At 37.3% G+C, this 25,913-nt stretch overlaps 1 protein-coding gene across 1 annotated transcript; it reads left to right on the top strand.

Moving 5' to 3' along the window:
- Positions 1-9,515: 9,515 nt before the first annotated feature.
- CMAS (cytidine monophosphate N-acetylneuraminic acid synthetase) lies at positions 9,516-25,297 on the top strand. Its single transcript, XM_061205037.1, has 8 exons — positions 9,516-9,876; positions 16,251-16,393; positions 16,553-16,708; positions 18,462-18,595; positions 20,343-20,437; positions 20,819-20,990; positions 21,765-21,918; positions 24,795-25,297. Exons 1-8 carry the CDS (start codon positions 9,617-9,619, stop codon positions 24,983-24,985), a joined length of 1,305 nt encoding a protein of 434 aa, XP_061061020.1. The 5' UTR covers positions 9,516-9,616; the 3' UTR covers positions 24,986-25,297.
- The last annotated feature ends 616 nt before the right edge of the window (positions 25,298-25,913 follow it).

Raw genomic sequence — 25,913 nt, 5'->3', positions numbered from 1 at the left:
CTACACCACCTCCCATCATGGATTCTGAAGCTTCTCTCTTCTCTGCCCAGAATAGCCCCTAACAAATCCACTAGAAGCCTCTCCACCTAAGAACGGTGCTAGCCCGCACTTTCCCTGCTCTGTGTCATACTGTCTCACCCAGAGCCCTAAGCATTGCTGCTTCTGCCCTCATCCCTCAAACTCTCCATGAGGACAGCTCCTTCATTTTCTACCTATAGCTCTTCCTTTTGTAGGACCCAGATGCCAACCCAGAGGGCCTGGCAGAGGACAGACCACTACACTGTCTTCTACTTTTCCACTCTTGCCCAAATAGTCAAATCTCCTCCTCTATATTAGTTTCCTTTGGGTACTGCAATAAATTACTTCAAATTTAGTGCCTGAAAACAATTGAATTTATTATCTTACAGTTCTAGAGGTCAGAAGTCCAAAATCAGTTTCAATGGGATAAAGTCAAGGCATCTGGAGGTCTTCAGTCCTTCCGGAGGCTTTAGGGGAGAACTCTTGTCCTGCCTTTTCCAGGTTCAAGAGGCTGTCTGCTTTCCTTGGCTCATGGACCCTTGGTCTTCAAAGACGGCAATGAAGCATCTTTTCTCCTCTCTGACTTCGGCTTCTATTCTTAGATCTTCTCACTCTGACTCTGACATGCCTGTCTTCCTCTTGTAAGGACTCTCCTGGTTGCATTGGCACCACCTGAATAATCCAAGATAATCTCCTCATTTCAAAATTCTTAACTAATTGCACCTGCAAGTCCCCTTTTACCATGTAGCATGTTCACAGGATCTGAGGATTAGGATTTGAAAATCATTGCAGAGCAGCCGCCTTTACCCTCCTTCAAAAAACACAAATGCCTTCATGAGAACAAAGATAATTGAGCCCTTTAAGACGCACCGTCATTTTTGCCAACCATTCACCTAGATGATTAAGTTTGGAATCAAACTAGTAATAATTGTAACACAACTAACGCTTGTTGCTTCTTGGCCTTTTGGCTGAGATCAAGTGAAGTATCACTTGTTTACAAGTCTCAAATTCCTTGTACTTCAAGAGTTAAATAAAATTTGCTCATACTCCCATACTACATATAGCTGGATATCAATTATCCCTCTGTGTTTCTCTGCAGGCTCCTGGGAGTCTTCCATTTCTCCTTCTCATCTCTACTTCTTCTTTTTTTTTTTTTTTTTGAAGTATAGTTGATTTTCAATGTTATGTTAGTTTCAGGTGTACAGCACAGTGATTCAGATATATATATCTATATCTATCTATCTATATATATATATTCTTTTTCAGATTCTTTTCTCTTATAGGTTATTATAAACTATTGAGTATAGTTCCCTGTGCTATACAGTAGGCCCTTGCTGGTTTTCTATTTTATATATAGTAGTGTGTATATGTTAATCCCAACCTCCTAATTTATCCCTTTCCCCTTTGGTAACCATAAGTTTGTTTTCTATGTCTGTGGGTCTATTTCTGTTTTGTAAATAATTTCATTTGTATCTGCTCATCCCTACTTCTGATTTCTTGCTTTCGCTGCATTCTCAATTCCACTCTACCTCTCATCTCATCTCTTGGGCATTCTCTCCTGCTTTAAGGACTGCACTCCCCTAACCTTTACCCTGAGCCTTGACAGAGGCTATGCAGGAAGCCAACTCCAGCTGAAGACAGGAAGGCACAAAATGTGTTTACAGCACAGCATAGCACAGACAACATCTTTAGAATGCTCTAAATCCATCATATCCAGGCCATGCTCTCCACTCTTCCACCCCAAATTTTACCTTTTCTACCCAAAAAGCCTCTCAAGGCATTAAAAAATAAAAGGCTCAGTTATCTTCTGATAAAATATGAAACATTATGCCAGCTCATAAGCTAACATTTCTTTCTCTAATACATAAATATTTCAATAATTCTATTTATTGGATGCTTATATGATATGTTATTCACTGTGCTAAATCTGAATATGTGGTCATTATGAGACAGATGAGAAAATTTAGACTCATAGAGGCTAAGTTATTTTTCAAGGTAAATCAACTAAAATGTGATAAAAGGAAAATCTGAACACATAGACAGTTGAGTACAAGGCATGCGTAGGAGACAAACTTTGTCCTCTTTCAACCCCATGCAAAGATCTTCTTTGTATAACATTGTGGCAGTTGGATAAATGGCAGCATGTTAACTGGGGTACTCTGGTACTTCTGGCTTCCTGCCCGGGTCACAGACTCCCATATGCTTAAAAGGAGCAGTGCTGGCCAGGCTCACACCCACACTGGGCAGGAGTAGTGCATGTGATCAGGACACTGGGCAACTTTGTGACATCCTCTGTAGATTACTCACCTCCATCCACAGCTTCCTTTTCCCCATCACAGACTCCTTCAAGAATGGGGCTGGAGCTTCACGCTGGGCCCTGTTTATTTGGCACTGTGTGACCTGGGTCTAGGAACTGTCTTCTGCTCAAGACAATATCTGGGGACAAAGATCTGATCAGATGATCCACCCTTCTTATCCTCTGATCAAGGTGACACCCTTGTGTCTCTACTTTCTAGGTGGCTCTTTTCAGGATACCTCCTTCCTACCCTTTAACAGCCTTAAGGCCTCTATACAAGTGAACAGTGGAATTCTCTATTTGCCCCCTTTTGGGGAAGTAGTTTATGAGGGCACCTGATGTTATCAGCACTGCTCGCTCCTAAGGTCTCACGGTTTCCATAGCTTTTCCACCATCTTGGCCAGGAACTCCATTTGTACCAGAGGACTGAGCACACTATAGAAACATGTTACCAGATCCTATTTATTCTGAATCTGGGTGTTCTCTCTGTTCTTTCCTCTCCTCCTCAGATCAAAATATAACTACTAAATCATTCAAGACGGGTTCTCATAGCCTAAGGGTTCAGAACCCAGATTCTAGAGTTGGAGACTTTGCATTTGAATCTCACCTTGACCACTTGCCAGCTGTGGGATTTTGAACAGGAGTTAAAGTTCCTGAAAGAGCCAGGTGGGGCTCAGTTTTCTTATCTACCATTGGGGATGGTGTTAAGGGTTAGGGTCGTCATGAAAATGAAATGAGATAATACATGTGAAGACGCAGCAGTCTGCATGGCACCAAGTTCTCAGGAAAGGTTAGCTACAATTATGAATACATCCTTCTAGAAAGTGATCATTCTCCATTAACATCAACATAGTGGTGGGCATTTTTCATTCACCACATTGCAGAGTATTGTTCCAGAAACATTCTCCTTTGAGGGCTAGGCAGAATCTTCTCTGATTTTGTTGGCCTTAAATCTTGTCTTTGAGGGGTTGTTTCCATAGTTTTATGGAACACAAAGTCTTGGTGTCTTCCTGACTCCTCCTTGGCATCCTCAGTAACAGAGGATGGCTCTCTGTTTTACAATTTACCTGCTTCCCCTCCACCTTTCAGTCTCCCAAACCTGTCACAGAACAATGGTTGTGTTTGCCTTAAAGACCTGATATTTTGCCCAGAAGTTCTCTAATTGCAGACAGTCCTTATCAGATGTTTTTAATACCAGGAGCAACTCCCCCACCTTCAGGCCTGGCTCTTATCAACATCTCCCATGGAGTTCAAAGTCTGAAATAGCTGGAGGCCGGACTGGCTCTGAGCTCAGTGGTTCTAAGGCACGTCTCTTTCCTTCTCCTTCTAAATAAGGATCCAGGGAGTCCTTCAAGTCTTCCAAATAATCTGAGATTCCACAGTACCATTTCTCTGCAGGTTAACCCTTCCTTCACTTGCTCCATGCAAGTTTTCAAGTTTATTTTCTACAGATTCTTTCCAACCTGCTTTTTGGAATAATTTCCCTAGCATTAATATATCCATGTTTTAAAAAACTCATTTATCTTGATACAGTTTGAAAAATTCATCTGTTCATCCCAGGTATATTAAATGCCAATTCAAATCTTAATAAATATAAGGTCACAAACACCAAACCGTTAGCAACTTTGTGGCAGTGGAAGTCCTCTTAATCAGGAATCTTTCACTCCATTTATTATTTCTGCTTGAGGGATGTGCATCTTGGGTTACGCCCCAGTAATAGGGTCTGGCCACATTTGAAATTTCTCCCGCACAGGTGCTGTCATCACACCTTCTGGGAATACCTATGATTTGGCAGCCATGTGGGCTCTGTCATGGACTGTAAAAAAAAAAAAAATAATTCTACCTATCTAATGCCCATTTGGGATTATTAATCTAGTCTCCTGGGGATACTTCCCAGGAATCTGGGGTCAGGGTAGACCTCCTCCTTCCTTCTAAAGCTGATAAAAAAAGAAAGGAAGGGAAGGGAGGAAAGAGGAGGCCCAACTCCTAGGTTACGGTGATTTTAAAAATATGTCCATAAATTCTTTGACACTCTCCCCTTCAAAAGTAAAGCCAATTTCCCTTCCCTTGAGAGTGGGCTGGACTTAGTGACTCACTTGAAACAAATAGAATGAAACAAAAGCGACAGTGTGTGACTTTGGAGACTGGGCCTTTATATTTTGTGTGTTTTGGGGATTTGGGTTTTTTTTAACTTATTTTTAATTTTTAAAAAATTTTAAATTAAAAAATTTTTTTGGAGACTGGGTCTTTAAAAGATACTGTGGCTTCCATCTTGGTTGCTCTGTCTTTCACTCTTTCTTGAATCACTTGCTCGGGGGATGCAGCTTGCTATACTGTGAGCTGCCTCGTGGAAAGGCCCATGTGGCGAGGAGCTGAGGGAAGCTTCTGGACACACAAACAGCCAGCAAGGAACTGAGACTTGCCAACAGCCAGGTGGATGAGCCACCTTAGAAGTGGATTCTCTAGCTCGGTCAGGCCCTGAGGTGATCATGGCCCCTACTTGAGAGCTTGACTGAAACCACATGAGACACCCTGAGCCAGAATCACTCCTCTAAATGCCTCTCTGCCCCTCAGAAACTGTGAGATGGAAATGTCTGTTGGTTTAAGTTGCTAAGTTTTAGGGTAATTTATTATGTGGCAAGAGATAACTTACACGTGACTAGTAACCATTGCCAACATACCCAGATAGCACTGAATCTTAATTTGGATTCAAAGGAAGATAATCACTACATTTTAATCAGGTAATTTCATTTATAGAAATCTGTTTCAGGAACCATCACCTACATCATTACAAATTTATACACAAAGTTATTAGGGATTATTACCTTACATAAAAATGTTCAGCAATAAGGAATTGCTGAATAAAGTATGGTCTGTCCATTGAAAGTAATTTTAAACAACTTTTACCAGCAAGTTTAAAGACTTTATAATGATGCAAACAACAAAAAAAGAATATAAAATTGTGTGTGTGTGTATATGTATATATATACATACAATATACATATGTATATACATATATATAGTACTTACAACTCAGTAAATATGTATATACATATATATATAGTACTTACAAATCAGTAAAATATATATACATATATATATACACATATATGTAGTACTTACAACTCAGTAAAAATCTATGTGTTAAAAAACCAATAAGAAAGTCTTAGCTTAGCTCCAGAGAGAGAAATAGGTCTGTGGTGCTCTAGCAACTGCAGTCACTATAAGTCACAGCCAGGACGTTCATTTTCATGGGCACATGTAAGACACCCTTGAGAACTCCCAGAAATACTCAAGGAAAGGGGGCTTTCTCCAGAGCTGGGATTCTTGCATCACCAGAGACCGACTGATCCTTAGATTCAGATGTTGGTATGGCTTCATTCCTACCCACTTGTTGGTGAGAGTCACCAACATTAAAAAATTATAATGGTCAGGCCAAAGATCCTGCCACCACTCTTATCTCCCTTTTTCTCTCACACCCCTCATCTGGCTTGTCAGCAAATCCTATTAGCTATACTTCTAAGATACATCCAGAAATTGAGCACTTTCTAGCACCTTCAATGTATTTCCAGGGACCAGCAAAGTACCTAACACACAGTAGTCATGCAATAATGATTTGCTGAAAGAATGAAGTGAATTGTGTCCTATCCCTGCTCTTCATAACTTCCTTGACAAGGCTTGGCTCCTAATACCTTTATGTGCTGTAATCTGGCCCACATGTTCCCCTCTATTCTCATCTTTTGCCATGAACCCACAAGTATCATATGCTCCAATTATAGTGACCTACTTCAAGTTTCCCAGTTTCTCTTTGGAAAGCTATTTCATTCTTTTGTGCCTTCCCCAATGTTGTTCCCTCAGCAGAGAAGATTCTCATACTTGAACAGTATTGCAAGAGTCATCTCAGCCAATAAAAATCTCACTCTAACCTAAATACTTCTCCCCCATTCTTGCCCACCCCAGAACACACGTTTCTATCAAATCACAAACGACACTCTACTGAGGTTTGCCTGTCTCCCCAACAGAATGCTAAGTTCTGGGTCTAGGCCATCTTGCTTTGGCATTCCTAAAGTGTCACACGAGGCCTGGCTTGTGGAATGCAAAAAATGTGAGCAAATCAATGAATCAAAGGATTCCTCTGTGTATTGAATGTGTTCATATACAGAATCATAAAATAAGAGGTCATACAAAGATATATTCTCTCACTCTGGATACAAATGAATTATTCTTTGGCAGCAATACTTCACACGCATCTTCAAAGAAAGGATGAGTCCGAATATTTGTTTTGAGAGCAGTTTATTTTTAACTCCTTCAGAGTAACCCAAAGACAAGCTAACATTTCCTCTTCCTGGCACAGTTATTGTCTCTCTCTTTTTTTCAAAATTTTATTTACTGTGATATGAACACGTAACATGAGATCTGCCATCTTAAATTTTAAGTGTGCAATACATTATTGTTGACAATAGGTACAATGTTGTACAGCAAATCTCTAGAGTTTATCCATCTTGTTTACTGGAAACTTTATGCCCGTTGACCACACAGAAGAAAAATATATTAAATGAGTATATTCTAATTTCATTGAAAAAAAAAGTATCAAACTTCCATGTGTCATATATTGAATTAGATGAATCACCTTCCACTTTTTCTAACCTTTCCCCCGCCTCTCTCTCTTTCTTTCTCAGGACTGGAATCAGCCAGTTGTCAAGTGTAACCAAAACTGTACCGTAAAAATACAAAGAATACAAGATACTTTATTATTGTAAGACTGCAACCATATAAAAAAAGTATGTGTGGCAGTATACCACTTTGTGGTTGGTTTGGGGGAGAGAGTTTTCATCAGCTAAAAGTATGATTCTTGGTTTGTTTGTTTTGTTTTTGTGTTCTTATAGTTGCTTTGTATGGAGTTGGTTTAATTTTTTGCTATTCCTGGGCATTTAACACATCATATGAATGTCCAATTCAGCCAGGATATGGACATACAGTTTCTTTTAAATAAATGAGTTTATGGTAATGTTGGAGAGTGAAAAAAAAAAAAGAAAAAAGTATGTGTGGGCAGAGACTGGAAAAGTAACATCAGACGTAGTTCACTGCCGTTTACTAAGCAGCTACTGTGACCCACATATTGTTCTGGATGTGATTACAAAGAAGGAACAGTCCCTCTCCTGGAGGAGTCCATAGTCTCACAGCTTTTACGCGAATTGCTATAATCTCCTTTGATAAGCAACAGTGGTGCCACTTGCTGTGTCCCCAGCTTGGAGGACACCAACACCAGAGAAGTTAAACTACTCAGTGTCAGTGGCCCACTAAGGTTTGTGGGCCCCTAGGGAATTACTGTGGAGAATGGTAACGATCTTATTAGTGGGAACTAAGATTGTTATTGGGGTGGAAAGGAGAAAAGAGGTTTTGGTGTGTAAGAAGCAGTAGATGTCCTCCTCACATGGTTGCCAAAAAATCAGTGCTGCTCTCTCTCAAGCAAAATAACTGTGAAGGTGCCAGTCAAAGAGCCAGTACGTTGGGGGCAAAGTGGTCACTTGGCCTGGAGTGCTGGGATGGTTCTTGGAGGTCTGGCCCCCTTCTTCAGGCACTGCACTGATGTCTGTTTACAGCCACACTACCCCACATCCAGCACCTTCTCCCAGAACCAGTCCCAGTAAGGGCTGAGCTACTTGACAGGCAAACAGATGAGACGTGAAGTGCCAGTGCCTGCCCAGGACCCAAAACACTAAAGGCTTACTCTGTCTCCTTCAGAAAGAGCCAAGACCTGAGAAGCACAAAGGCTTTCTGTCACTTCTTGAGAAGAAGAGGCAGTACTACTATCTTTCATTCGTTCTGGATGTACTAGCCTTTACCCAGGACAGACAAGGAGACTCTCTACTTCCAGATACAGGCTTGCAAAAGTGGTAAAAAACAAAATGCGTGCTAGGTAGGAGATTCCTTCCTAAAAAACCACCCAAAAGAAGAGATATATGTATGCATGTGTGTGCGTGTGTGTGCGCGCGCGCGCGCCTTTGAAACTCTTGGCTGGATCAAGAGGTTTAAATGATGCCATCGGGGCTCTTTCTCTCTTCTCCCTGCATGTCTTGGCCCTGTTTTCTTCTGTGTGAACATCAGCCTCCCAGCCAATTTCAGAACAGAAACTCCCACCACCCCCCTTCCCTCATCCTGCCCTCAGGATTCAGGTTTACAGGGTCCTTAGCACCCAAATATTCAGCAAGAAAAAGATCCTTTCTTTCCCAGAGTCTCTGGAAAGGACGCCAAGAGGCTCTGCTTGGTCATATGCCTGTCCCTAGACCACAACTGTGTTCAGGAAGATGAGGTACTTAGATTGATCAGCTTGGGTCACACACTCACCGCTACACTGCTGAGGATTTGCGTGAAACGCCCACCAGGTAAGAGAGGTAACAATTCCTGAAAGGGAAAAGTTTTCAGTAGTCCAAAAACAAAAAAAAAGAAAACTAACAGGTGTCTACTACACTTAGAAGGGAGTAGACAAGGTTGACTTCCAAGTTTTTCCACCAGACGGGTGGTGATATTTGATAGAAAATGCAGACAGATATGTTGAAAGGTTAACTAAACCTATTGTGGTGATCATTTCCCAATACATACAAATAGCGAATCATTACATGTACACCTGAAACTAACATGTTATATGTCAGTTACACCTCAATTAAAAAAAAGAAAGAAAGAAAAAGAAAATGCAGAGGTAGAAGCAGTTTGAGCTTCTCCTCACATGGTTACCAAAAATACAGGGTTGCTCTGGGAGAGTTGTTTTTAAAATGTTGAATTTAAGGTGCTTGGAGGACATTCGAATGAGGTCATCTCTTGGAAACAAGGAGTCAGAAGCATAGCAGAAAGACGGACGTTTAAAATATAAAATTTAAAATATAAAATTGATTAGTGTTCGGGTGCACCAGGGTGTGCCGTGGAAAACCCACCACAATTCCTAAATGGGGAAGTTCTTCAGCAAAAGATCGGTAACCTGTGTTGCCTATTTTATTAATCTCCATACAATATCAAGCCCCCCAGAAGCTACACTTCCTTCCAGGCATTTCTGGCCTTTCCGTGCCGGGCTTGGACTTGGGGGTCGCCCGGGCAGAACCTACTGGGCCTCCGGGATCCTGAGAGCGATCCGTGGACTACAATTCCCGGCGTGCCCCGCGAGGGCGCGGGGACGTGGCGGTGGGCGGGGTCGGGAACAGCAATCCCCGCGAGCGGTCGGGCGGGGAGATCGGGCGGCGCCGAGCTGAGGTGGCGAGACAAGAGCTCCCGGATGTGGAGAAGCTGGGGAGAAGGCGTGGGAGGAAGATGGACTCGGTGGAGAAGGGGGCAGCCACCTCCGTCTCCAACCCGCGGGGGCGGCCCTCCCGGGGTCGGCCGCCAAAGCTGCAGCGCAACTCCCGCGGCGGCCAGGGCCGAGGTGTGGAGAAGCCCCCGCACCTGGCGGCCCTAATCCTGGCCCGCGGCGGCAGCAAGGGCATCCCCCTGAAGAACATTAAGCACCTGGCGGGGGTCCCGCTCATTGGCTGGGTCCTGCGTGCGGCCCTGGACTCGGGGGTCTTCCAGAGGTGCGCATGTGCGAGAGTGGGCGGTGCGGCCTGGGCGGGGGTCGTGAGGGGGAGCCGGGCCGCCGGAGGGGCAGGGGCTCCGGGGGGCAATCGCCCCCGGAAGGGGTGTGCAAGATCCGGGGTGCCTGGGCCACGGCTGGCAGCCGGGGGAGGAGGGGCTCCAGCTTCCTCCTTGTTCGGTAGCTGCTAATAGCCATGAACCTGGGACCGTTCCTGTCTCCGCCCTTGAGAATAACATCCATAAAGGGGGAGATTTCCTCTTCTCTACCGTCTGCGCTGCCCGGGTTGACCTCGCAGGGTAAAGGAAAGGAGTCCACCCTTGTGAAACGTCTGCGATAATCTGTGAACTCCTTTAGGCAGTGGCCGTTGGCTTTCCCCTGTTGCCCGGCGTCTGACACCCACCTGGTGCTGAACGATTAAGGAGGCATCGGGTTCATGAATGGAGTGGGCTGTCAAGGCTTTTCTCATTTCAAGTTCAGCTTGGAGATCCTCTCCTGACCTTTGGAAAATACTCTAAGCTATCTGCCTGTGAGTCAGCACAATCTAGAAAGCTCCCCACATTTGTATATAGGTGCGAGAGAGTGGAAAACCGCACCGCTGGACTGTTTCATGAAATGCTTATAAATGGTTTGATCATACTTTGGAACCTCGTTTGTCCTAAGGACAGTTTTAATTGTGCATCATTTAGAGACATGGCCATATGCCGTATTGGTCGGGAGTTACAAGCTTACGTCGTTCATAAAAGAAGGGAGGTAGAATTCTGTGTCAAGAATGAATTTACACATGGTAATTTCAACCTAATTATGCTTGAATTTGTTACCGTGGAAAGTAAATTATTTTCACCTTTTGATATTTGGGTTTTGGTTTTTAAAGAGATGGCTGGTTTTGTAGCATATTAATTACCTACATTAATGTATGGATAAATGATTTTGATTTAACTGTTCTTGTTTACAAAGGAGGTACCAAAAAAGTATAAATTTACTAATTTTCTTAATGTTTTTATCCAAAGGAAGTCCTGGGTGGTGCAAGGTAAATAAGAGCTGGCGCACAGAATATAACAGTAATGTAACAGGAAGTGTGCAAAGGAATGATAAAGAAAGACTGGGGGATTTGGTTCAGTTCAGTAAACACTGAGCCCTAATTTCTGCCATACACATCCAAGGGAACAGCAAGATGTGTGTGACATGGTTCTTTCCGTGTTAAGCTCACAGACTTTTGGACCTCCTTACAAAGGGTACACACTGGGAAAAAAAAAAAAAAGGACCGAGAGAAGGTGCATCCAGTTAGTAGTGATGTAGTAAAATCCTATTTTTGTAACATAAACTAGAGAGGAAAATCACATTCATAATAGATTGAGAACAGAACCCATTTACAACTCCAGTTGCATATGTCAAGAAACCCCTTTCAAACTGGCTAAACAAAAAAAGGTAGGGCTTGTTTGAGATACAGATTCAAGGGCAAAAATGATTCATTCATTCAGCAAACATTTATTGACTACCTACTACGTGACAGGCACTGTTACGTGTCCTTAACCAAGGGTTATAGCAGTAGGGTCCATCCCTAGGCTGGTGGAGCTTGCATTATAATAGGGAGAAGACAGTTAATATATAAACAGTGTATACTGTATCAGGTGATAATACATATTTTTAAGAAAAGGAAAGTAAGGGGATAGTGCACTTGGTCACCATAATCCTCTATTTCTTGGTTCCTCTAGATAGGCTCTCCCTTTATGGTATGGGGGTAGTTTTGCTGAGAACTGCAAAACTTTCCACACATAACAAACAACTCCATCCAAAGCTCTGTGTTCAACCAAACTCTGTCATGGTTTCTAGCAGCTTAAGGCCTTGTTCTTAGGATGATCCCAGCCCCCGAAAATGTGTGCTCAATGCTGCCGGGAGAATTTACCTGTGTTCTGGCAGATAGCCCCTGAATGCCCTCTTAAAACAGTTAATTTAGAAAGCTTGCAATTATACATCACTCTCTGCCCTTTGAGTTCTAATCTACCACCCAAAAGGGGTAGATTTGAATTTAATTGACTTATTCTGAAGCTGCAGTCAGTTTGGAGCAGCCTTCCTGCTTCTCCCCTCTGCCTCCTTCAACAAATATGTACCCTATGAAGGAATTGGGGAAAACTGTAGCTTGCCTGATTTGTGTTTTTCAGGCCTGGAGATTATTTTGTTCAAAATCATTTTGACTTAATTGAGTTTCTGGCCTGCTTAGAATCAAAGCTAACGATACTTTCAAGGTTGCTAACTTTGCACACTAACTTGGAGAGTTAACAGTCAAGAAAAATGCGGAGATAATATTTTCATTTAGTAAAAAGCTATTGTTTGAGCTGAGTTTTTAAGAGCTTGGTTTCAACAGTGGTTGAGTGCTGTGTAAGTGAATCTCAGAGTAAATTGATTTTTTAAAATGTTGCCTAACGTGAAAAATAAACATAAGTTTTGGTTTCATTTCTAGGGTGTGGATTTATGATTAATGAAAGGCCATGCTATGTTGTCCTTGAAATGGCAGTTTATGATTTGAAGTTTCTGTCGTAGGGATCATGGTTGATACTCCTGTTCGTCCTGTTAGATGTGGTATGACTTCATCTGAGGCTAAAGCCATTGGCGTTGAACTTTGACATTTACTTTATACTTGATTTTAACTTTTATTAGCCCTGTTTGTTCATTTGCTCATTCTTTCTCTTTTGCCCTCCCTCATCTGATGCCCCTAAACCAAGGGAGAATGATTGACTGACTTAGTCCTTCTAATAAGTGATGATCATTGTATTTTAAGTGTACCTATAAGATGCTGTTTTCATATTCATAATGCCATTGCCTTACATAATACATACAAATTAGACATTTGGACCTTTGAAGGTCTGAAAGCAAAACTTCAGTTTTCCTTCCAACAAAGTCAGTGTGAGGATTAAATGAGACTGTGTAGCTGTTCCTTTATTACCATTGCTATTTTATTATTTTCAATAGCTAACACTTATTAAATGTTTATTCTGTATTGTGGTTTATGTTGAATTCTCATAACAATCATATTAGGTAATTACTACGATTATTACCTCCGTTTTACTGAAAATTGAGGCTTAGGGAGATTTGACCTAGAGTCATATAGCTAGCTTGTGGTAGAGCCAGGATTTGAAGCCCTTCCTTCAGAGCCCATGCTCTTAACCATCTACTGTTTCATTCATTCAACAAATTGAGCACCTGTTATCTAGCAGGCACTATAAAAATACCTTGTAAAAAGTAAAGCATTGTAGAAAGGTTAGTTATTGCTTCCTGACCTCTCGCTGTCTCTACCAATCGGCTGAGAGTTTCTCAAGAAAACGGATTATATATCTCGGTGTCCAGAGTAGGGCCTGAAACAGAGTAGGCAGTCAGGAATCATTTCATGAATGAAGGAATGAATGAATAATAAAAGGGAGGAAAGAAGAAACAAAGGCAAACCTCTTCCCAACCTCTGTTATTTCTTGTTTACTGTTTAGCATTTCCAAAAGATCACTGAATCCTGAGGTGTTGAATATTTATTACAGTAAAGATCAGGCTAATAAAGTAAATGGCTTCAGTAATTTATTTCAATTAGTGATGGAAAACAGATGTCAAAAGACTCATCTCTTTCTTTTACTGTTCACTTTTTACTGTGTTACTATCACCACCCTCCTTTTATCCTCTCTTTAAAAAATTCACTACATTTTTGTTGATACTTCACTTTGTTGTATAACTTTGTGACATTTTCCAGTGAAAAACTTATCCCAAAATTATTTCAGATTTTGAGATGGAGGAAAATGAGGGCTCCTATGTTCTGCCTTACGCAGAATGACATGAGTAGATATGACACACTTGACTCCTAGCCAATGGCTCATCTTGTTTACTAGGTTTTCTCTGAAAAAAGAATTGGGGGCACTATGGGGGTTTATTGACTTTATCTCTAAATCATCTGCCAATAGTAAAGGCAATAAATGAAATTAAATTCATAAATGAAAGCCAGAGATGTTAGAAATTTTTCTTTAGTTTCTCTCTTTTCACTCTTGACAATTGAGCATAGACGTTTGAAACATGCAGGTTCTCATTCGTTCAGTAGATATTGAATGAAAGGGGTAGAAGAAATACAGTTGACCCTTGAACAATGTGGGGTCAGGGGTGTCGACTCCCCTCCCCACCCCGGGCAGTCAAAAATCCCAGATTAGCTTTTGATCCACCAAAACTTAACTACTAATAGCCTACTGTTGACTAAAGCCTTACCAGTAACATAAACACATTATGTTTTTAAATTTTAATTGATTTTTTTAATTGAAGGAAAGATTCTTTAAATTCTGTAGTGCTTTACAATTTTCAAAAGTTTCACACATGATTTTATGTAATCCCATAATAACCCTTTTTTTTCCCCTACCCCTATATTGGCCCGCCCCCTTTCCCTCTTCCCACGGGTAACCGTGAGTTTTCTATCTCTGAAACACATTATGTTTTATTTAGTTTTATGTTTTATTTTATGTTTTATTTATTTTTTATTATTAACACATTTTATAATATATATGTATTGTATAGTATATTACAATAAGCTAGAGAAAAAATCATAAGGAAGACAAAATACATTTACAGTACTGCACTATATCAATATCATAAGTTTACTTTGTTTACAAGATGAATCACCTGTCAGTATCAATATTGTCTTATATGACACAAAACACTGTAGATGTTACACATATTACTAACACTGAACATCAAAAATGAAAAGATAATGTGAAAAAGAAATTCATATTTATTTACAGGTATAATGATTCAGGCATTGGTAACAAAGAAGCAACAGTATGATTGCTTTATGGTAGCCTATTGTAATCAGTATGATTGCTTCACGGTAGCCTAGCCTATACACTAATGAATGAATCATTATAAAATTTTTATGGCATACAGTATTACAGTCATATTCATAATACAGTGTCAGAAACATTGTTCCATTTTTTTAAAAAACCACTTACCTGTGATGATGGGCAGAGTTAAAAAACAGAAAAGTAAAACATTATTATCTTTATATTAAATATCACTCATGTCTATGTAAGGATAGACTATTATCTACGTATGTTGTATGCGTTCATGGCATACCTTTTTTTTTTTTTTGCGTTTTTGTGGTATTATACTTAGTCATCTTGGCTGGTTTAATCACATCGTTGTTGTTTATTTTTTGGCCATGCCTCAGCATGTGCGATCTTAGTTCCCCAACCAGGGATCGAACCCACACCCTGTGCATTGGAAGCACGGAGTCGTAACCACTGGACTGCCAGGGAAGTCCCACCTAACTTTTTCTTATTTTTTCCAATATTACTAGGCTACACAGTTTGCAATTTTTTTCAAATTGTAGCAGACCTTCTAAAATTTTTCCAGTGCATTTATTGAAAAACATTCACACAGTTCAAACCAGTGCTGTTCAAGGGTCAACTGTATATGCATATACCAAAGAAGTCATTCAGATTTCTTTGTGTAATGTCACTATAAAAACATTGTGGCTAGGGTAATACTCACATCTTCTGTTTCTAGCAGTGGGGATTTGTAAAGGTCAAGGAAACAATTCAGTACAGACTAGTACACACCCCCAAAATAATGTTTTATATTTTACTCTTAGTCGTCGTCTTGTAAAGTCCAAATGGTCAACTCTGTAAGCTGTGGTTAATAGAGCTGTTCAACTAAGCTCTCCTGAGCCAATCAAGTCATGTTCTCCACATCTTTAATTGTTATCGGTGGCTTTACCCACTTGATTCTGTGTTCAGATATTTATGTACCCATTGTTAGTTGGCAAAAAAAAAAAAAAAAAGAGTTGGCTTGTCTGATTGTTTTGGGCATTTAGTCTCTACTAAGCTTGAAACTCTTTCAGTGTTGTGGGTTGGCTAAGCCAAATCCATTTTTTTCTTAGCAAGTATATTAAATACACAATATTTTGGATTTTGATGGGGAACGAGAAGCAGTATCTTCTTTATTTCCTTTAGATTTGAACTTCTAGTGTTACTAGTGTCTTTAATATACCAGTAGCTTTAAAAATACCAATTATCATTTTTTTCTAATTTTATAAAACTATATCTAGGGCTATATAAATAATATGTATATAAATAATATGTTATATATAATATAAATATTTATATATGTAAATATAAATATTACATCTAGGACCACATTTTTGATTCAGACATTTTAAAATGTAGTTTACATAGAAAATACTTTATTTTTCTTTAACTTTCATATTTCTATCTGTAACATTATTTTGCTGGTACAAAAACTATTCTAACATTATGTAAGCTGTATTTTTGGGGTTGCAGAGCTCCTTTTTATCTTTAATGATTTTTTTTTTAGTGATTTGGCTTTTTATTTTTTTATTTTTTAATATCTGTACAGTGTTTGGGTTTCAACAGACCATGATGAAATTGAGAATGTGGCCAAACAATTTGGTGCACAAGTTCATCGAAGAAGTTCTGAAGCTTCAAAAGACAGTTCTACCTCACTAGATGCCATCATAGAATTTCTTAATTATCACAATGGTATGAGTTTGACTAATAGTTTATTCAAAATTTTACATAATTTCCAACTTGCCTATCATTTCACAAGACTTGTTTTAACATTTGAATTTAGATCTTAGTATTACTTGGTTGCAAAGAACTTTATTTTGATGTTCTTTTCATTTGTTTTGTCTTTTTAAGAGGTTGACATTGTAGGAAATATTCAAGCTACTTCTCCATGTTTACATCCTACTGATCTTCAAAAAGTTGCAGAAATGATTCGAGAAGAAGGATATGATTCTGTTTTCTCTGTTGTGAGACGCCATCAGTTTCGATGGGGTGAAATTCAGAAAGGAGGTAATCTGTTGTATCAATCTTTATTTTAGCTCATTTTATGAAGAATTAATTTTTCATATGTAAATATTCTTTAGGAGTGGGGAGAGTAAAAAAGGAGCAGTAAAATAGAACATGGGATTCTTAACTCTAGTAGGTAATAACATTTATAATGTGTTCTAAATCTTGTGATTATTGAGGCAGAACAATGAGACCAAATTAATTCTCTACCAAATTACTTTTTACAAAGGATTATTTTAACCCTCTATTTGTATTTTGAGGAAGACATGTCATTTTTCTAGAGCAAATAATTTTATGTTGTTCTAGACTTGTTTGATAAACTCCCTATAAATCATAGAATTGTGGGAATAGAGATCTTCCACCAAAAAGTTTTGGAGAACCTCAAGAATGAATTTGTGGAATTGCTTCCCAAAATGTGTATCTTCTTGTGCAAAAAGAGTTCCATAATGTTTAGCTAGAGCCTGATTTCTAGCCAGATAAAGTAGCAAAATCTGTAATAAAGAATAGAATCACCAACAAATAGGTAAATGTAACATACGTGAAGAAAGGCAGTGTGATTACTCTTCAGTGCCCTGACATTTGTTGAATGTAGGAACGCTGGCCCATTTGTCTCTAACCTATGTTTGACTTAAAGGAGAGAGGAAGATGCAGTGAAAATGGAGAAGGTCCACAAAAGAGCAATTAAGATAAGATAAAGTTATAGACAGAAAATGATGATTTTTCAGCCTCTAAATATGAATGCTATCAAAATCAATGCAGTATATCAATGACTACATTTATTGATTTCATTCAATAAGCATTTATTGAGTGTCTTCTCTGTAGCAAGTTCTATGTTAAGTTTTATATATATAATATTTTGAACTTATTCACTAAATATCAGAAATAAGATATAGGAAGGATTAAAGCTTGAAAAACACATTTTTGAACAAATCAAGGAAGCCCAGTGTTAGACTGAATATTGAGCTTTATATGATATATGATTAAAGTTAAAAAAGTTCAAAAAGTATCTATACACATCCACAAGCACAAATTTGGCAAAAATTTAGTGGAAAGCCAAGGGAATTCCTATATACCAATACTGAAGTCTTCATTTATTATATCATGTTATAATCATTAATGTTGGTATTGCTCAGCCTTCATTATTACCAACAATAATAATAAGTAAACATAATTTATTTATTGTTATGTATATTTTATATTAGTATTTTTTTAACTACTGGTAAGAATGTATCATACATTATATAAGCAGTTCTATCAATATGAAAGTTTCAATAATTTAATGGGGAAGTATTCATTTTTCTGTAATAATTCCATGAAAGTAATTTCTCAACCACATTAGATAAATAACACATACATTGTATTTCTATAGAAGCACATAGTGAGCAGTAGATTTAAAGGGCTCAAATATTGAATTATGGGTACTTTATAACAAATTCAGTTCTTTTGAAACTATTTTAAGGTTGCCTTTATGTCCTCCCAAAGCATCATATTTGTATAAATAGCTTAAAACTTTAATTACTCAGAATTTCTCTATAAGATACTTTATTTTTCTCTTATTATTGTTATTGAAAAGCAAAGATAAATCATCAGAATTATTAGAGGTTTTGTTTCTTTAAAAAATCTTTTAAATTGTTTATTTAGATACAGAAATATTCTACCTTCTGAGTTCATTTTTATTTGCTTTTTAAAAAAATTACTGAATGAACATTTTCAGTGTTCAAAGCACCTGGGACTTACTGTAGCTTTTTGCTTTTAGTTCGTGAAATGACTGAGCCTCTGAATTTGAATCCAGCTAAACGACCTCGTCGACAAGACTGGGATGGAGAATTATATGAAAATGGCTCGTTTTATTTTGCTAAAAGACATTTGATAGAGATGGGTTACTTACAGGTTTGTGCCCTCATTTTGCAAAAACCTTTCAAACCCTTTTATCTATATACTGTGAGTTCTAAGAAAGAAGTATGGCACATAAAGGAAAGTATTAACCCCTAGGGGAAAAGCAGTAACTGACAAGATTTATCATCTGAGGCATTTATCCTGCACACTTACCCCAAAATGATCTTTGGGGTTCATTCAGTGAATATGGGAAGGATTCTGCTACAATTGTACCATTAAGATAAGAAATGAAACAAGTATTGAATGTTCTATATGTGTCCTGGTATTCATATTATTTCATTCAAAACTCTGTTTTTAATCCATAGTTGTATTACTGTCAGGTTGTGGTTGTACAGTTGAATAACCTTTATTACTTTGAAAAGAGACAGGAAAACACAACAGTATAGTAGAAGTGAAAGAGCACCAACCTGGGCATCAGGAAAACTGGAATATATTGTAGTAAAATCTCTATCTATAACTATTTAACCTTGAATATATCATTTTATCTGTTCTGAGTCTTAATGCTCTCATTTTACAATAAGGGAGTTGGATGTCTCTCTCATCTTTAGAGCCTGTGTGGTTACATCATATGCTATTTGTTCATTTTGGTTATAGCTATTCTTTGTTCAGCACTTACTATGGACCCAGGACTATATGAAATACTACATAGGTTATCTTATATAACGGAATAAAATGGATGTTCCTAGTTCTGTTTCAGAGGAGGAAACGGCAGCTCTGAAAAATGAAGCAATTGGCTCAAAGCAAAAACAAGTTGTAAATGGCACTGTTAGGATTTGGATTCAAGTCCTTATGTTACTCAAAAAATAGCATTTAAGAACCCCTGAACTCCACTCTTTATAGTAAAAATTCTAATGTGACTCATTCTCTAAGGGGAAGGAATTTTTCCAATCTTCTGGTCAGTAGGCAAACTGTAGGCTGGCTGTTCAGTTAAGTTTGAGTATTCAGGAAAATTAGATTTGACATCTACAGATACACCCTCCATAAGCTCTTTGCTAAGGGGGACTGTGATTTGACCCTTTCCTAAAGTGCGGAGAAAAATAGCTTTCTCATTGTAACAAGATTTGTAAAGAGACTGACAATTCTGAAAAATGAAAATTTCTCGTGATTGATATTGACCTTCAAATGATTACAATCAGCAAAGGCCTCACTCCTGTTGCCCCACACCCCAGGATCATGACACTGTTCCTACCTTTGCCCACATGTGACCCAGACAATTATTGTCCACTCCCATCTGTAGCTCAGGGATGGATCTAAGACAATTCTGTACAGTAGATACTACAGTTCCTTTTCCTCCCCAATCTTACCCCTATTGCAAATAGGAACAGAAGTTCCAAAAACATTTATACTACTGCTTTTGGATGATGATGGGAGAGACTACCAGAACAAAGGGGATACAATTAGGGATTCCCAGAAAATTCCTTGTGGTCAGAATACTGGAGGATGCGTATTATTTCTACTCTGTTTCAATCTTAAAAATCTATTTAAAGAAAGATGGGAACTTGCACTGTGTAGATAGAATTTGGAAAATGTCAAGGTTGTTTGTTTTATGTGGTTTGAATATATGGAAAACAATAAGCTCTCCCCTCCAAAAAAAATTATTTGTTGTATGTCTGGTATTACTGGCTTATTCATTTTTCTTAGTACTGTAGAAGTGGATTCATTGTTCTGTATTGTAATAAACTTTTTGATACGTGTGAATGCATGTTGACAACAGTCCTCATGGCACCTGTGCTATCTTTAGGGTGGGAAAATGGCATACTACGAGATGCGAGCCGAGCACAGTGTGGACATAGATGTGGACATTGACTGGCCTATTGCAGAACAAAGAGTATTAAGGTAAAAACAAGATTGTATAGCCTTTGCACTAGACCATAATGAATGATTTTTAGTAGATACATTTAAATTCACTTGTGGACAACTGATTTTTGATCCTCCAATCTTAGGATCTTTTGTAATTATTTTGCTTATGTGAGGAAGACATATACATAAAATATGCCTATAGATGGCTTATTCAATAACTTGAGAAGCACATAATCTGGTTAGACCACACTTAAAATCCTTGCATTGTAAGTTGAAGTGTATATGTGAGGTTACTTGGAAAGGTAATGTTTGAGTAATTAAATGGAAACGGGTTATCAAGTTTACTGGTGTTAGCTAGATGAGAGGGAGTGATTAGTATCACACTTGGATTCAAAAGTCTATTTTGGTTTCTTTTAGATTTGGCTATTTTGGCAAAGAGAAGCTGAAGGAGATAAAACTTTTCGTTTGCAATATTGATGGATGTCTAACCAATGGCCACATTTATGTATCAGGAGACCAAAAAGAAATAATATCTTATGATGTAAAAGATGCTATTGGGATAAGTTTATTAAAGAAAAGTGGTATTGAGGTATGTGCCCCCTGAACATAGCAATGCTTTTTAAGATTGTGATTTAAGGTCAAGAAACATGTGAGGGAAATAAGAGATTTACATTTTTAGTATTATCAATTAAAATATCTGAAATTTGGCTTTCACATGCCTAGAAAATTGTGCTGTTTACTTCTGGATGAGTAGAATTAGTAATTTGTCTATCAATAAATAATATTTCTTATTTATTTAATGAGTATGGTAGTAGGTGCTATCTAGTATTTCCGATAGGATCTTGCAACCCGAAAGATTTCACAGAAAATAGGTGTCAGCATTTGGAAAAAAGCAAATCTCAGGTGGATTTTTTAAATGTAGCTTATTCTTATGATTGAAAATTTTAATCAAAATAACAATACGTATGTGTATTTTCAAAAATGAAGTTTAAGATGATTTCTTAGAATTCACTAGAAATCTTAAATACGTGTTTCTGAGCAGCATGAGAGACAAGTTAGACTTTCCTCTGAATAAATTGAATTATTGGAGAATCTTAGATTGTTATCAGACAGTGTATATTTTAGTTTTTACCTGTAGATAGAATCCTTTCCACTGTAGAAAATAGTCTTTCGCCTTTATTGGACTACTAGCAATCAAATGTGTTAAAGCTTCATCATTTTAAAATAAATTAGTTGATTTTACTTAATTAGTCCTTCAGACTACTCACTTGTGATTTGTATTATTTAAAAGGTGTTATTTTATTATGAGAGATTTCTGTTTTCTCATTTTGCCCTTTGTTTTTTGTTTTTTTTTTTTCTTAAGGTGAGGTTAATCTCAGAAAGGGCCTGTTCAAAGCAGACTCTCTCTTCCTTAAAACTGGATTGCAAAATGGAAGTCAGTGTACCAGACAAGCTTGCAGTTGTAGATGAATGGAGAAAAGAAATGGGCCTGTGCTGGAAAGAAGTGGCATATCTTGGTTGGTATCCTTCTATTCAGCCATAATAATGGATTAAAGATGTCTGATATATAGGAAGTACATTCTGAACATTTTTTGCTATTATTAAAATGTACATAGATTTGACTCCCCAGATTCCATTTCCAGGAAAGAAATTGAACAAATATGCCAATAATGGAGGGATAAAAAGAACCCACCTAAATATCCTGCAAAAATATATTTATGCAATCATTAAAAACAATGCTGTATGTAATATGTATTCCTTGACATGGTCACATGTCATAAGTTTTTCACTTTAGCATTAAGCAAGTATATTTATCAGGTGTCTCCTCTATGCATACTTGGAACTGGTTGCTGAGACTTATTGCTTACAGAGTTTACAGTCTAATGATGTCAACATTTTTGAATATCAATAATGAAAAGTTACTAAAATACATAATAACTATAAACCGTGTATGAGATAAATATTTACAAGGACAATATGGGCCTCAAAAGAAGCAGCACAGGGATGCTTTGGGAGCACGTGATCTGGGGACTTCAGGAATAGCCTTTGAATCACATGTGAAGATTCAGTGGAGAAAAATACTGTAGAACCTTTGATAGAAAATGATCCAATTTGTGTAAGAAGAAAACAATTTTAATGGAACATATAACAAATCCCAGCTGTACTTATTATTACCTGTGCAACCTTAAGCAGCTTCTCTAAGCCTTAGTTTTCCTATTTATAGTATAAACACAAATCAAACTTCATAAGGCTATTGGGAAAGAAATTGAAGATAATATAAAATCCTTAAAATAGTATATGCATTTAGTAATAAGTGTATATCATTTATATAAGTAAAACTGTAAAATACATGCCAAAGTGTAGTGATTGTCCATAAATAATGATAATTAGTCTAATTTTGATTTTTTTTGCCTTCGTTTATTTTTTTAAAAAGTTTCTACCAAGAATATGCATTACTTATATCACATAAGGAAAAAATTATAAAAAGTAGAGGTTAGAAAATCAAGAAAATAGAGAATAAACTCTAAATTTTTATCTTAAAAGTCAGAGCAGTATTTTGTATCAGCCACATAAATGTATAAAAGTGTATTCCTTTAAAATGTTGACACTTTTTTTTTCTTCCAATTTTATTGAGATATAACTGACTTACAGCACTGTATAAGTTTAAGGTCTACAGCACAGTGATTTAACTTATGTACATCGTGCAGTGATTATCACAGTAAATTTAGTGAACATCCATCATCTCATATAGATACATATGAGATAATAAAAATATGTTTTCCCTGCGATGAGAACTCTTAGGATTAATCTCTTAACATACTGCTTTAATGAGTATAGCTTTTGAAAACAGGGAACATGATTCCTTCAGCTCTGTTCTTCTTTCTCAAGATTGTTTTGGCTATTTGGGGTCTTTTGTTTCCATACAAATTTTAGATTTATTCTAGTTCTGTGAAAAATGCCTTTGGTATTTTGGTAGGGATTGCATTGAATCTGTAGATTGCCTTTGGTGTAGTTATGATCATTTTAACAACATTAATTCTTCTAATCCATGAGCACAGTATATCTTTCCATCTGCTTGTGTCATCTTCAGTTTCTTTTGTCAGTGTCTTAAAGAGTTTTCTGAGTACAGGTCTTCTACCTCCTTAGATTTATTCCTAGGTATTTTATTCTTTTTGATGAAATAGTAAATGGGATCGTTTTCTTAATTTCTCATTCTGAGAGTTCATTATTAGTATATATAGAAACGCAATAGACTTCTATGCATTAATTTTGTATCCTGCAACTTTACTGAATTCATTTATTAGTTCTAATAAACACTTTTATAAATAAAATTTAATAAAGTTTAGTTTCAGGGGTGGGTTATGCAAAGAAATACTTTAATTTTTATCATCTTTCATTGAAAACAATTCAAATTTCAATACATTTAATAATAAAAGAAAAATTTCAGTAGATAAATGTAGAACAGATTTAAAACAAACACTCTTAACCAACATTTATTAGTAGTATTTGGTCTATATTATAGTAATAGTTATATGCAGAATGGTGAATGTTAGATCCTGGGAGCTTCTAAAATTCATCCTACCAAAAAAAAAATAAATAAATAAGAGGGGGAGGTGGAGAAACTAATAAGCAAGGCAGGGAGAGAAAGGATGTAGTTATGTCAGTGTGATGGTAATTTTTCAACAAGCAGCATACAAATCAGAACTGTTAGAGACTTAAGATGTATAGCAACAAAATGCAGTATGTGGACCTTTTTTGGTTTCTGATTCAAATGAATCAACTATAAAAAGACAATTTTGAGACAGCTGAGGATATTTGAGCATGTACTAGGTTATTAGATGATATTAAGGAATTAGTGTTGATTTTGTTGGTTGGGTGATACTGTGTCAGTTTCTTAAAAATATATGTATTATAGACAGATGGCAAAGAGTTTATGGGTAAAGTATGTTGTCTGGGAATTCCTTCTTCTCCCTTTCCTCCAAAAAACTTGGGGGCAGGGAATGGACAAAAATATTGATAAATAATGCAAAACATTAATAATTACGCTACATAAATTTGGGATTCTTGCATGTTTGAAATTTTCCTTAATAAAAAGTTTAAATAATAGTTTATATTAGATTTCTAGTAATTGTAATATGCATGGCAAGCAGAAAGTACACTCCATTCTCCTCTAATTGATAAGCGTTTATTATGAATTACTTAGGAGAAACCCTAGACCTTAAGTATTTATTATACTTGGAAATACTTTTATTTTTGTTCCATCTAATCTGTAGTATTCTAATATACAGTGTCTGAAGTTGCCAGAATTACTTACTGATTGCTGTTTGCATTATTTAGGAAGAAAATTCCTTCTCTCTTTAAATATTCAACCAGTGTTTCTTTAACTTGATAGGAAATGAAGTGTCTGATGAGGAATGCTTGAAGAAAGTGGGCCTCGGTGGCGTTCCTGCTGATGCCTGTGCCGCTGCCCAGAAGGCTGTTGGATATATTTGCAAAAGCAATGGTGGCCGTGGTGCCCTCCGAGAGTTTGCAGAGCACGTTTTCCTACTAATGGAAAAGGTTATTAATTCATGCCAAAAATAGAAATTAGTGTTATGTTGGAAAAGAAAGTATACAGCCTTCTTCAGCCACTTTACTTTTATTTTTGATTAAGTACAATTCCATGCTGTAATGTTAACAGAGAGTGTGATTGGATTTGTGATATATCTTAATATCTTTTAAAGCAGAGTCTTCTCAAACTGTCACTCCAAAACCTTCTATGAAATAACTGTGCTGTACTTTTCTCTTTATGCAGGATCATTATTTAGAGATTGATTACAGTCTCTCTCAGATTTTTAGTAAATGCAAGTAAGAGCATCATCAAAATTGACTTTGTATTTTACCCTGTAAAATTGTGTGTTTGTGTGCTTTTAATGATGCTGAAACTTTATTTATTTTGGGACAGTTTGTCTGGTAAGACATGCCCTTCTATTAATTAATAAAATTACATTTCACAAACTTGATGCAAACTGTCTTGTTGCTGTAGAAGAGATGTACCAAACATTGCCTGATTTCCTTTCAACACTGACCATGCGGTCAGCGTGAGAAACAAGCCACTAAATACCAGCTGTGGAGCATCTGCTTGTACTTCATATATGGATACATACAGCACATAAATACAAATACAGATGTCTGAAGAAATTCATGTATTGTGAAGGTTGTATATTGGTTTGTAGTAAATCGTTTGCAGTTACCTCGGAGATCATGGTAATTTTGTGTACTAAATTTGGGTATTATCACAATTTTACAGCCAGCACAAATCTCTCTCCTACCTGGTTAGATTCCAAGAATGGGACATTAGCTCATAAATGTGGATGCTTACCTAATAAAAACACTAACCATTTCCTGTGGAACATTTTCATCTATTTCCACTATAAAAAGAGTTCATGTAAAACTCTAGCAAGAAGCAAGCCATTCACGCTGTGCTATATAGGAAGCTGTTTTCCAGTCAAGACTGGGTGGATCTGTACAG

The sequence above is a fragment of the Eubalaena glacialis genome, chromosome 11 (genome assembly GCF_028564815.1).
Source record: "Eubalaena glacialis isolate mEubGla1 chromosome 11, mEubGla1.1.hap2.+ XY, whole genome shotgun sequence".
Classification (NCBI taxonomy): Eukaryota; Metazoa; Chordata; class Mammalia; order Artiodactyla; family Balaenidae; genus Eubalaena; species Eubalaena glacialis.
This window is presented reverse-complemented; position numbering and strand designations above follow the sequence as displayed.

What these genes read in the sequence shown, in the direction of transcription:
- CMAS (XM_061205037.1), top strand. Translation starts at nt 9,617, where the DNA reads ATGGACTCGGTGGAGAAGGGGGCAGCCACCTCCGTCTCCAACCCGCGG. An exon ending in GACTCGGGGGTCTTCCAGAG is followed by an intron (nt 9,877 to 16,250) that starts GTGCGCATGTGC and finishes ATATCTGTACAG; the next exon opens with TGTTTGGGTTTCAACAGACC. An exon ending in GCAGAACAAAGAGTATTAAG is followed by an intron (nt 20,438 to 20,818) that starts GTAAAAACAAGA and finishes GGTTTCTTTTAG; the next exon opens with ATTTGGCTATTTTGGCAAAG.